Raw genomic sequence first — 13921 nt, 5'->3', positions numbered from 1 at the left:
CATCACCGTTAAGTTTCGATACCCATTGCCCCTAGTTCCAGCCGCATTAGAACAGCTTCGCCAGGCCAAATACTACACCAAACTAGATCTGCGCAACGCCTACAACTTAATTCGCATCCGTGAAGGAGATGAATGGAAAACAGCGTTTTCCACCACTAGTGGGCACTATGAATATTTGGTTATGCCGTTCGGCCTGGCAAACAGTCCTTCAGTTTTCCAGTCGTTCATGAATGACATCTTCCGGGACATGCTCGACAGATGGGGAATCGTATACATCGACGATATCCTGATTTACTCCAACACTCTGGAGGAACACATCCACCAGGTTAGATCTGTGCTGAAACGCCTCATGAAGTATCAACTCTACGCCAAAGCTGAGAAGTGCGAGTTTCACCGAACTAGCACCTCGTTCCTCGGGTATATTATCAGTCAGGAGGGGGTAGCCATGGACGAGAGGAAGGTCAAGGCAGTGTTGGAGTGGCCCCAACCTCAGACAGTCAAGGAATTGCAACGTTTCCTGGGGTTTGCAAACTTCTACAGGCGATTCATCAGGGGTTTCAGTTCGATCGCCGCCCCTCTGACTACCATGACCAAACGTCACACATCCAGACTGAAGTGGTCCCCAGAGTCACGTCTGGCCTTCGACAAATTAAAAACTCGGTTCACTACTGCCCCTATTCTCAGACATCCAGACCCAGAACACCCATTCATTGTGGAGGTTGATGCTTCTAATACCGGGGTAGGCGCTATACTATCTCAGCGTCATGGTTCCCCCACTAAGATGTACCCATGTGCTTTCTTCTCCCGCAAATTGAGCGCCACCGAACGGAACTACGATGTGGGGAATCGTGAACTTCTTGCCATGAAACTAGCGCTCGAGGAATGGCGGCACTGGCTGGAGGGGGCTACTCGCCCATTTACCGTCCTAACCGATCATAAGAACTTGGAGTACCTGCGTTCGGCTAGACGGCTAAACCCCAGACAGGCCAGGTGGGCTTTGTTCTTCACCAGATTTCGGTTCACCGTCACATACAGACCGGGTTCCAAGAACACTAAGGCCGACGCTCTCTCACGCCAAACCGAGGAAACAGTACAAGCCACCTCTAGCAACACTATTCTACCTGGAAGCTTTCTCATGGCACCTGTACAGTGGGATATCATGACTGAGATCGAGCACATGAATCTCCAAGATCCACCGCCTCCCGAATGCCCTGCCAACCTCACTTATGTGCCGGAACCCCAGTGACAGTGACTGCTCTCTCAGGTACACGTTACACCCAGCTCAGGCCATCCTGGAATCACTGCCACAGTTCACCTGCTCAAGAATCGATTCTGGTGGTCCACTATGCTGACCGACACCACCAAATTCATCCAGGACTGTATCACGTGTCAGACTTCCAAATCACCCAGACAACTCCCGGCCGGCCTGCTACAACCACTGCCAACACCACAACGACCTTGGTCTCATATCGCCATCGACTTCATCACCGACCTACCCAATTCCCAAGGTAACACCACCATACTCACCATCATAGACCGATTCTCCAAAGCCTGCCGCCTAATTCCCCTACCCAAGCTCCCCACAGCCTTCGAAACCGCCGAACTGCTCTGTAACCAGGTGTTCAGATTCTATGGCCTACCCGAAGATATCGTGTCAGATCGAGGGCCTCAGTTCACGTCCAAAGTATGGTCTGCCTTCTTCAAACACCTCAACATCAACATCAGCCTTACATCCAGGTACCATCCTCAATCCAATGGGCAAACCGAACGTCTGAATCAGGAAGTGATTCGATTCCTCAGATCCTATCACTCTCACGGAGGAGTTTCACAGGATGCATCTGGAGAGACCGGCCCCTCGACCTCGTGGAAGACCCCGGCGTCGCCTGCTTCCTCGCGTCAGGAGCCGTTCGCAGGGGGGGGGCTCTGTTACAGAGGAGGCTCCCGTACCACCTCCTCCGCACCACCAGAGGGAACTGTCCCCAGAGTATTAGCGATCTTCCATTCGGACTCCATTTCCCATCATCCCTCTTACCTGGGCCTGATTACACAATCCCACCTGCATCTCATTTACACACACACATATAAGCCACACCATTTCACGAACTCCTTGCGAAGTCTTGATTTGCCCCGGCTGTCATTTCCGAGCGTTATACCCGTGTTTTGTTTTCTGTGCTTTGATCTTGGACTGTTTCCTGTTTCTCTGATTGTTATCTGCCTGCCCCGACTTGGATTGTTTCACCCGGACTCTGTTCTCTAGCCGCCTGCCCCGATCTCTCGCCTGGTTCTCGATTCTGCCGCTGCCTTGTCTCTACTGTTCTGCCTTGCCAGTATTTGACCCTGTATTGTCTGACGATTCTTAATAAACTGCAAATGGATCCAAACCCTTCTGATGTGTCGCAACATATATAAACATTACCTAAAAATATATTTTTTAGAATTTAAAATCAATAAAATTATACAAATATGTCAATTAAACACACACACACACACACATACACAATTAATAATTATGAATTTAAAATAATATTAATGTAACATGTAATACACAATAAAACTATTAAAATAATAAAACACTGATAATAGCTTTTTTTAATCAATTAAAATAAGAAATGCATCAATCATAAATATAGTACTTAATATTTCATATTAATATAATATAGAAAATAGTATTAAAAATAAATAAAACAATTACAAAATGTAAAAATATTATTTTATAATTTATTATTCATAACTATTATATTTTATAGAATTCTATTAATATAAAATTAGATAAATAAAAAAAGTAAATAAAACACGTATATAAAATAAATGTATGGTAAATCACAAATCAAATTGCATATGGCTCATCTGTTTTGCAGCACTCTCTTTCCCTGTTGTCTTTTTGGTTATTGGTTTGGTGTTTTGGGTTTGTGCACCTCTCAGACTCGAACGCCTCCTGCTGGTCGACCTGCACCACCTGTCTCTTCAGCCGCTGTCTGCGTATGTCTGGACCGGGGTTCCACAGCACCTCCTGCTGGCCCGTCCTCTTCTCAGTCAGGTGCACTTTACTGTCCTGCAGAAAAGACAGGTCTGTGAGATCATGTGCACTTTCCCCCATAGGGATCAATAAAGTTCTGTCTTATCTTCTCTTAGCTTTGAAGAGACACTTGAAGGTTTAGGTTATCTTCCTGTAAACTACTGATGAAAAACGTCAAACATACATAATACTTAACGCATATTTTTTATTTTGTTTTATTTTACAATATGTTTAATTAAAAAATATTTTATTTAATTTTTTACTTTAGAAAAAATATTATATATAATATAATATATATATTTATTTATGTAAGTATGTGAAATTATTCGTACCCAGTGCCCGTCTACTGTGGCCAGAACGTCTTCGCCAATACGGATCTTTCCAGAAATCTGGTTAACGTTGCAAGAGCTGCCAAGAAAAGGCTGGAATAGAGAAAAAGACAACAGTTGTAAGATTATGATTTAAAAAAAAATTATTAAGTTGCATTAATTCAGTTTGGGTTTCCAAAATACCTTCAATTTGAATTCAAGTTCTGTGTAACATTGTGTTTTCTCACACTCAATGGTGATTTTTCCGCCAAGCTCTAATGTCATTGTTCCATACAGAATCCCTGTAAGAACGAGACGATTTACATTTATTAATGTTTCACGAAAACATTAACATTGACAGTTTTATTTTTATTTGCTCACCTTAATGTCACTGCAAAAAACAATAATAATATTAGCATATCATATATAATAAAATAAATGTAAATATTAAATTATATTAAAATATAGCATTTAGTAATATTAATAACAAGCTAAATATACTTGTTATAATTAAAATAAAACAATAAAATGTAATATTAGTTTTTATAATAAATTACGATTTTTATTTTATAATATTGTTTATGTTTTATTAAAAAAAAAATTATTCCAGACAAAAATGTTTTAGTTTTTTTTGTTTACCATAATATATATTTTATTTTGTTTTAGAAAAACAATAATGTTGACAGCTTTATTATTTAATACGTTGATTATTTGCTTAATGTCATTGAAAATAATAATAAAAATAGCAAATAATAATAAAAATATTAGCATATGTTTTTGGAATTAAATGAGGGCGAGTAAATAATGATAAAATAATGTCATTTTTTTTCCCCCTTGATGATAAAGAACACTTATTATTTATGGGTGTACTATATCTTTAAGGCCTAATTTAAAAATCATCACATTATTTAAATTATGAAACTTAAGAGTCCATCACCTTTACAGTGAGCGTATGGCATTGTGATGATATACTCTTCATCTCGGGTCAGAAACAAGAGCCTGGCCTTTCCGTCGAGTATGGCAGACAGCGAGTTCCCTTTAAGAAATCACACTGAACTTAAAACCAGCATCACATAACAAGAGCACAAAGCTTTTGTACGCAAATCACTGCATGTCTGTAATCGAATTGCAGCATATATACCATAAAACTTGGATTTGGCCAGAATGCTTCCACTAATGCAGAATCCGTCCTTCCTATTGCTGATGTAGAAAGCTGAAACGGGAGGGTGATGAGAAACCTGAAAGTACAAAAGTCAACTGCTTATCACACGAGCTTCTCGTTTCCATTAATATTACAAGCAGAGATTGTCATATTTACGATGTATGCAGAGGAAGACAGAGTAACCACTACAGACTACAGACGTTTAGAAAACCGGAACGTGTCCAAAAACTTGTCTGAATATCAGTCCATTGTTTTAAAATGCCACTTGGTTTGATCATCTTTATTTTATTTAATGCTATTTGAATTGTTACCACTTGATTCTAGAGTCTCACCTGCTCTGCGATGTAAAATGTACAGCTGTCTGTTTGTGGATGCAGCCAGCAGCATCGAAACATCTCTCCTAAAATAGGGTTGTACGGTTTCTTCAGACCCTGAAAGACAAGAAACGCACAATTAGTGTAAATATAAATCATACGCACACCCTTCAGTCAGTTTTTTTTTTAAAGAAATTATTACATCTATTCAGCAAGGATGCATTAAAGTAAAGACATTTATAATGTTACAAAACAAATATAATAATAACAATAATATCAGAAAAACAAATCAATGCTGTTCTTTTGAACTTTCTATTCATAAAAGAATCCTGAAAAAATGCATCACTGCAAAAAAATATGAAGCTAAAAACTGTTTACAGCATTGATAATACATATTTCATGAGAAGAAAATCATCATAATAGAATGATTTCTGTGAGACTGAAGACTGGAGTAATGATGCTGAGAATTCATGTTTATTTTAATTTATAATAATATAAATTTTTATTTTATAGTAAATATACATTTTATTTTTAGATTAAATATATTGTTTTGTTTAATAATAATTATATCGTTTTATTTTAGAACAGAATATTTTTTGTTTTATAATAAAATATTTTTTATTTTAGAATAACTTTATTTTAGGATAAATATTGTTTATTCTGTGCTATTCTTTTGAACGTAGTATTTATCATAGAAATATGAAAAACAATTCCTCATGTTTTCCACAAACATATGAAGCAGCACAACTGTTTTCAACATTGATAATAATAAGAAATATTTGTTGAGCAGCAAATCAGCATATTAGACTGATTTCTGAAGGATCACGTGACACTGAAGACTGGAAAATAATATATTAATAAATTACAAATTGCATTTTAAAATGTTTTTTTTTTTTAAATGGTGGTGTTTTTATTTGATATCCCAAAATATGCATAAAAACCATGTATGGAAACTGTGAACTGGCTCATTATTCTCAATCTAAAATTAGCATTTCACCCAAAACCTGCCTTTGGTTTCTTGTAGAAGCCTGACAGATACCAGCGCAAGACCTGCTTCATCCTGCAGTATGGGCTCTCCTCCATCACAGCCCTGAAACACAAACAGATACCATTATCTCTTCTCCAACAAACCCAATGAAAGCTAAAACCGCTAGTCTCAGTAAAGTGCGTCTGCTTGCAGTAGAGATGATAATGAGGTGCTCACTGGGACAGCAGGTCAGCATGATAGTAGTAATCCGACAGCTTGTCCAGAAATGAACGTGGCTCCAGGATAAATGTTGGCAAAACCACTTTAGACAGGTCCATCCCTGGCCTCAGCTGCTTCAGGAGAGTCCAAATCAAACCCTTATTCTCCTCTGAAACCGTCTCAACCTGGGACGCCTCGCCAACCTATGAAGACAACAGAAAATATACAGTATACAGGGGCGTTTCCTCCGAGTAGGCAAGGGAGGCAGTGTCTCCACAAAATATTGGATGAGAAAAGAAAAAAAAATTCATAGCACAAAAATAAAACAATGGCAATATTACAAAATATAACATTAAAAAGTGTATAAATCACTTGTTTTTCTAAAGAACACTGTGCAACAGTGACACCAGCAGGTAAAGCCACAGCAGGAGTCCGCGTCTCTCTCGCCTCTCCTGAGCCCATTGAGTTTTAACAGACCCCCTAAAGCATGCGGTGAGTTTGGTGGGGGGTAATTGAGATGAATGGGGGAAAATCACGTGAGAGGAGGCAATGCCTCCATCGCGATATTATTGGATCTGACTGGTTATGTTCGGCTGTGATTGGTTCATGCCATAAATCCCGCCTCTTGTGTTCATGCGTGTTCAGTGTTCGCGAATCAGTCTGAATGAACAATATAAATGGCATTAATGGGAACTTTCGTAAAGTAAACAACTCACATACTTAGATATAACCACTTTGTTACGTCAAAATAAGAATTGAAATGGCCTGAAAACATGATCTGTGGGAGTTTTTAGTGAGTAATCAACTTGGTCAAATTTTAAGTAAATCTCTGTGTCTGTGACCAATATTTACCGAGCTTTGATGACTGATGAACCGGATAATTAAAAATAGTTCAAAGTTAACTATTAAAAAGAATAGCTGAACATACGTTCACAAATAAAATATATTATTTAAATTGTTACTGCCTTGAGTTATTATTTTGGAATAAATGTAAAATGCTTAAAAACTACTTGATGAGATTCATACTTGGCTTTAATAAACAGAATATTGATTACATTGTTAATGTAAAAATATAAAATATAATATATATATATATATACAGTATATATATATATTTTTTTGGTAGTGTAAGTAATGTTTATTTAACCAAGAACACGTGACTTGGACAGGAATTTAAATTTGATAAAAAAAGAAAGAAAAAAAAAGGACTTTGCCTCCTCATTTCAGAACACCACGGCACACCACTGACAGTATATATACCTTGAATGCAATTCAAGTCATTTTGGATAAAATCATCTGCTAAATGCATAAACATGAATGTAAAAGGGACCTATTGTCATTCATATTCTTTTAAATTAAAGTTGCTTGTGTTATTGACTAATTTAAAGGTGCACCAATTCATTTTTTTGTCTGTTTCACTGGCCAATAACACATTATTCTTTGATGTTATACTGACCCCTACTGGTGAGGATATAGAATCACATAAAACAAATATTTACGAGAATGGTTTTGTTCCAAAAACGGTATAATTTATACTTTCATGCTATTTAGTCGCACTGTATATGATGTGAACAGTTTGGTGCCAAAATCTTTGTTAATATTTTATTACTTTTGTGTCAGTTTAGTCCTAGAGTAGTTTATGCAAATAGTTTTTGGGACAGAAATTGTTTGCACGTAATTCATGCGTTCAAGTAATTTAGGTGCATCATACCTGATATGAATGGTTTCAGTGCCAAAATTATTGTTTTAAATGTTCAATTGCTATGTTTTACAGAACAACAAAATTTGGCCAATATTTCACGTTTCAAATTTAGTCATATTGTAGTTTATGCAAATAATTTTTTTCTCAAATATGTTTCAAATCAGACAATAATTTGCATCCATTTTTCATGATCCACTCAATTTTTGCAGAAAAAAAAAAATCCATCAATGAATTGTTGTATTGTTTCATGCCGACTCAAAAGTCCTATTCATTTCTTTAGGTTTAAAACATTTAAGCGACATGACCGTGTATAATATGTCACTGCATAACCGAAATATAATTAACTAGCTCTTGTTGGACAAAGCAGTTCATTCAGACCAAACACAGACTGTGATGAAGGCATATTAACTTATCACCTCTCCTATCTCTTCATGGGCTTCTTCAACAAACGCTGTGGCCTGCAGGCACACGTCATCTGATTGGTCCATATCGCTCTCCTCCGTCAATCTGCCTCCGTTCTCATTAGTCGCATTGTCCGAGTCTTCATGTGCCTCCCTCTCCGATCTGTCCGAGTTGGCGTCGTTCTCCATATGGTTTTCCAACATGGATTCATTCAACCTTTAACAAAAACACACAAACAAATGACCATGTGAGATTTGATTCGGCTGCATTTATTCAATTATATTCATTGTACACACATTTTAAACATGTTTTTATTATTTATTCTTTAATTTCTATTAAAAATAATTATTTTCTTTGAAGGGGTCATATGATGCGATTTCAAGTTTTCCTTTCTCTTTGGAGTGTTACAAGCTGATGGTTCATAGATAAGATCCCTGAAGTTGCAAAGACTAAAGTCTCAAATCCAAAGCGATATTCTTTATCAAAGTTAACACTCTGCCACGCCCCCCTATAATGGCTCGTTCTAACACGCCCCCACATATCTACCTCACTATGTGGAAATATTTGCATAATGCCGCCCAAATGTGCACGCAAAGAAAGAAGGCGTGGTTTCAGTAACCGCAGTTAGTGTTGAAGCAGCCATGTCAGGGAGACGCTGTGTGTTTCTAGACGAACGCAAAAGCACTTTATTTGGCCTTCCGAAAGTAGATGCATTTAGGAATCTTTAAGATTACTTACAACAGAACAGCAATGCAGTTTATGGACGACCGTTTCGTGAACCTAGGAGAGGAGGTCATTCTGACTTTGCTATGACAATCTGGCGCTTCTGGATCAGCTACTGTTTTGTTATTATTTTAAGTATTTGCTATTGACTGTTCAAATGCAGAGTTTTGCAGTTTTTTGAGAGAGAGAGAGAGAAAGAGCGAGATAGAGAGAGAGAGCACAAGAGAGAGCGAGAGAGAGAGAGAGAGAGAGATTTAGTGCCAAAAGTGTGAATATTTCATATCTTTCAGCAATAATTGGTCATTTTATTTGGAGGATAATTTTTTTTTAAATGCTTATTTTTTTAGAGTATATAAATTTGGCCAATAATTGTTTGAGAATATTTCAAGCTTTAGTCATATCGTAGTTTACGCAAATATTTTGGTACCAAAAACTATTCTCCAAAACTCAAAATAATTCATATCTTCTTTTTTTTTGTAATTTAGTTGCAATGAATCTGATGTGAACAGTTTTGTGCCAAAAAATATTCTGTGACACACCGACAGCTGTGTGTTGATGTAGAGCAGGGGTCCTCAACTCTGGACCTCGAGATCCATTTTCCTACAGAAATGAGTTCCAACCTGGATTAAACACACCTACATGCAATTTTGTAGTAATCCTGAAGACCTTGATTAGCTTGTTCAGGTGTGTTTGATATGGGTTGGAGCTGAACGCTGCAGGAAAGTGGATCACGGGGTCCAAAGTTGAGGACCCCTGATGTAGGAGAGATCAAACTCACTGCAGCAGGTCCTGGTCGGTGAGAGCCGAGCTCTGCAGCAGCTGCAGTATGTGTGAGGACTCAGAGGAGCTGCTCAGATCTCCATCCCTGCCACTCTTAGCCGTCATCTTAGACAGGCTGGAGCAGCTGAGAGCCAGTTCCAGAGCGTCCATCCAACAGCGCCCTGGAATAAACCACAGGTTGTGATCCTCAAATGGACTCCATATTGAGAAGACAGTTTCACAGAAGACAAACACCAATGCTCACCATCAGATTCGGACGCTGCTCTGAAGATCAGGTAATTACTAGGTAAGGGTTGTGTGATGGAGCCCACAGATTCTCCTTTAGGGCCCTGAAAAAACACATACCCATCAGTCCCAACAATGAGGTGAAGCAAACATCTCATTTCAGAGATGCTGTGGTCTAACCTTCATGGCCCATATGGACTTGTCCAGTGGATGGTAGAGTTTGAAGCAGAATCCGTCCTTCTTTGATGGCCTTTCGATGAGTTTGCAGGCATTGAGAAGAATCGTTCCCACCCAGTGATCTGAACCGGGCGTCTTGTATATCAGGAGAATGCCGGGCTTCAGGATGCACCACAATTTCGTCCAACTCTTCAACGACCCCCGAATCTGATGCATCCAAGAATCACATTTTAAAGGTACTGAGAAATTATTCAAATGATTAAAATGAAAACCAATGAGGTTTACTGACCTTTAGCCAGTTGGACATAATAACCACACTTGGATCCTTAAGTGCACTGAACAGCTCTTTGGCAACCCTCTTCTTTTCCTGTCGATAGTTCTTCTTCTGAACCTACGATATGAAAGGTCAAGGTTTAATGCATTGCTCAGACATCAGCTAGGGGGTGCAAGTGGGCAGCAAGACATGTAAAATGTCTATAAACCTTGTTGAACACTAGAGTGCTCCATATACAACATCAAAGAGCTACAAAACAGCAACAGTGGAGCTCCCAGTTAAAACGTAGATGAACTGCACTCTTGTGTTCATAATTAAAATCCATTTGAAGTTCCAGGTTTTGCTTAGTTTTGAAATCTCTCTATTGAACAATTTATCTGTTGACTCTTTGGGTGTTTTGTTATTGATTTTTTATATCACAGTATCAGTATTAGTTGTTAAGAGGAAGCTTTTCACAAGCCATCAAAACAAACCTCAAAACAGAACTAAAACATTAGTATTGTGCTGTTTAAAGATGAATATGAACTTGTTTTCATTGTAATATCCAAGGTCTGAAAACAATTTTTCAAATGAAAACATTTCAGTTTCAACATTTGAAGCCAAGTTTCCGCAAATAAATGCATTATATGAATATAGGCCTAATTTGTATTTGGATCTATGGAAAAAAATTGTCAGTAGTTTATCAAATAAAACAATACGTAAATGTAATATACATATAAATATACGTATACTTTCGCAAAGGTCTAGTGAATCCTTTAATCTCTCATTTAGAAGCATTCAGAAACAAAAAACACTAGTGAAAGTTTAACTAGTAAGTGGGCTGAAGTAACGGATGTGCTATGGAAAAGCTCTTCAACCACAAGTACAGGCTTTTTTCTTTCCCATCTGCATTATGATGCCATCATATTTCATGCTCGTAGTCAACAGGAAGCTGAACGCACCGCGCTGCTGGGCGAGCGGACCGGACTGACCTCGTCCCTCAGTAAGGGCAAACCGTTCCTCTCCGATTCATTACCTGCAGAACACACACACACACGCACGCACACACCCACACCAACACACAAACACAGCATTAACATAAATCACTACAGTCAAAAACATTTTTGCTAATTATTAAAAAACAAACAAAACAACAACAACAGCATAAAAAAAAAAATCAGCTCTGAAGTTGAAATAAATTTTTTTTCACATTTTTATTTCTTAATAAATGTCCTTTATTGTGCATAATTTATTTCTATCAGATTTGTTTGTAGCACAATGCTGTGTGGTTGCTAGAGTGTTCTAGGTGGTTACTAGGGTGTTGCTATGCAACTAAGATGTTCTTAGTCATCGATATGCAATGTTCGTGTCTTCTAGGTGGTTGCCAGGGCACTGCTATGTGGTTGCTAAGTTATTCTGCGAGGTTTATAGCATGTTTCTATGCAGTTCCTCGAGTGTTCTACATGGTTGGCAGGATGTTGCTATGTGGTTGTTAAGGTGTTCTGAGAGATTTAGAATACATTTCTATGCAGTTTCTTGAGTCTTCTAAGTGGTTGCCAGGGCATTGCTATGCGGTTGCTAAGGTGTTCTGAGACACGTTTAACATGTTTCTATGCAGTTCCTTAAGAGTTTTAGGTGGTTGCCAGGGTGTTGCTATGTGGTTGCTAAGGTGTTCTGAGACACTTTTATCATTTTTCTATGCAGTTCCTCAAGTGTTCTAGGTGGTTGCGAGGGTGTTGCTGTGTGGTTGCTTAGGTGTTTCTGGTGTTATGAAATTCCTAAAGTGTTAATTGCAGTTGCTAGGGTGTTCTGTGTGGCTGCTAGGACATTGCTACATGGCTTAGGTGTTTTTAATGTTTGTTAATGCATTTCTATCAGGTGTTTTAGATGGTTTCCAGGGCATTGCTATGTGGTTGCTAAGGTGTTCTGAGACACTTTTATCATTTTTCTATGCAGTTCCTCGAGTGTTCTAGGTGGTTGCGAGGGTGTTGCTGTGTGGTTGCTTAGGTGTTTCTGGTGTTATGAAATTCCTAAAGTGTTAATTGCAGTTGCTAGGGTGTTCTGTGTGGCTGCTAGGACATTGCTACATGGCTTGGGTGTTTTTAATGTTTGTTAATGCATTTCTATCAGGTGTTTTAGGTGGTTTCCAGGGCATTGCTATGTGGTTGCTAAGGTGTTCTGAGAGGTTTGTAGCAAGTTATGCATTTCCTAGGGTTTTTAGTTGGTTGCTAATGCATTCTGGGTGATTGCCAAGCAAGTGCGAATGACCGTAGTGATTCAGAAGCAGTAAGCTCTTGCATGTGTCTCTTGTGCTTGAAGGATGTAGTGTTTTCACACATTTAGGAATTTAATGGATACCTGGGCTGAGCGGGTACAGTTCATTGTCTCCTCCATAGGACAGGTTGCGAGTCAGCACATGTGGGTCGATCTTGGGAGGCGAGGTGGCTGTGGGACAGAGAGAGAACCGTCTGCGGAACAAGTTCTCCTCCTTCATTGTGCCGGCCAGTCTGTCCACCTGGAGGAAAAAATAGGAATGTTAATATAGTTTGTAGCAGCATAACGCACTGAAATACTGATGGATAATCACAGAAACACACACACACTCAGAGTAACATTAATGCAGCAGTGTTATGTAGTCCTTTTCCTTACTAATAATAAATAATCATCAAAGCAATGTGGGTGTATGTAAGCAAATGTATGTGTCTGCACCAACTTGGATGAAAATGCTTCCAGAAAGCTTATGCAACATAAAAATGGATCATTATATGAAAAATAGAGCATTGCGTTAGCAAAAGGTCGTGGGTTCAATTCCCAGGGAAGACGCATACTGGTAAAAAATGTATAGCCTGAATGCCCTGTAAGTCACTTTGGATAAAAGCATCTGCTAAATGCATAAATTATTATTATTATTAAGTTGAAGTCCGTAACTCTTATGTCTATGACTCCTATGAGCCTATTCTTGTAATGAATCATTCAAAAAGACTCATGAACTTCTGAATCAGTTTGAATCAGTCCTTTACTAAAAAAACTTCCGCTGATTAAATCAAAATCAAAATCTGATTGACTTACCCAACTGTAATTTTTATCCATCCATCCATCAAATGATCTACATCACTATCCATACATTTATCCAACAATCTAACCCACCATCCATCTAACGATCTAACCCACCATTCATCCATCCAATAATCTAACGACCTAACCCACTATCCATCCATCCATTTATTTGTCTATCTATCCAACTGTCCATCCATCCATCCACCAAACAATAAAACCCACCATCCATACATCCAACAATCTAGCCCACTACACATATATCCATCCATCCAATGATCTAATACACTATCCATCCATCCTTCCAATTATATAACCCATTATCCATCCTTCCATCCATCCAACAATATAGCCCAATATCCATCCATCGACCCATATCCCTATATATATATATTTATTGTATATTTACATATTTTAACCCTAAAAACTACATAATTTACCTGCAGTTATTCACTAAATTTGCCAGATGCATTCATTAGATATTCAGAGTTGAAATGTAGGGTAGCAAAATGAAAGATTTCAGGTTACATAAGACGACACTAATCAAAGAAGCAAATCTAAGCAACATGGGTTTTAGTTGCAGAGCATCTGAATCAACTTCCCTGCATCATTCCTTCTC

General features: G+C 38.3%; 1 protein-coding gene across 2 annotated transcripts in view; it reads right to left on the bottom strand.

The window, feature by feature from the left end:
• Positions 1-10405, bottom strand: part of LOC107553853 (oxysterol-binding protein-related protein 5-like) — a 37805-nt gene extending 27400 nt beyond the window's left edge. For both annotated transcript variants that reach the window (XR_001604999.1, XM_016236171.1), the window contains exons 1-13: positions 10285-10405; positions 9999-10202; positions 9838-9922; positions 9592-9754; positions 8105-8306; positions 6005-6189; positions 5809-5890; positions 4819-4917; positions 4466-4562; positions 4262-4360; positions 3529-3626; positions 3349-3438; positions 2916-3052 (exon numbers count right to left, since the gene is read on the bottom strand). Coding sequence is in view for 1 of the 2 variants with exons in the window: in XM_016236171.1 (XP_016091657.1) it covers positions 2916-3052; positions 3349-3438; positions 3529-3626; positions 4262-4360; positions 4466-4562; positions 4819-4917; positions 5809-5890; positions 6005-6189; positions 8105-8306; positions 9592-9754; positions 9838-9922; positions 9999-10202; positions 10285-10302 (1559 nt within the window). In the remaining variant the exon portion in view is untranslated. The remainder of the gene's footprint in view (positions 1-2915; positions 3053-3348; positions 3439-3528; positions 3627-4261; positions 4361-4465; positions 4563-4818; positions 4918-5808; positions 5891-6004; positions 6190-8104; positions 8307-9591; positions 9755-9837; positions 9923-9998; positions 10203-10284) is intronic.
• Between the last annotated feature and the right edge of the window lie 3516 nt (positions 10406-13921).

Source organism: Sinocyclocheilus grahami, unplaced genomic scaffold, assembly GCF_001515645.1.
Source record: "Sinocyclocheilus grahami isolate Dianchi unplaced genomic scaffold, SAMN03320097.WGS_v1.1 scaffold483.1, whole genome shotgun sequence".
NCBI lineage: Eukaryota > Metazoa > Chordata > Actinopteri > Cypriniformes > Cyprinidae > Sinocyclocheilus > Sinocyclocheilus grahami.
The sequence above is the reverse complement of the archived record's forward strand: the minus strand, read 5'-3'. Positions and strand labels throughout refer to the sequence as shown.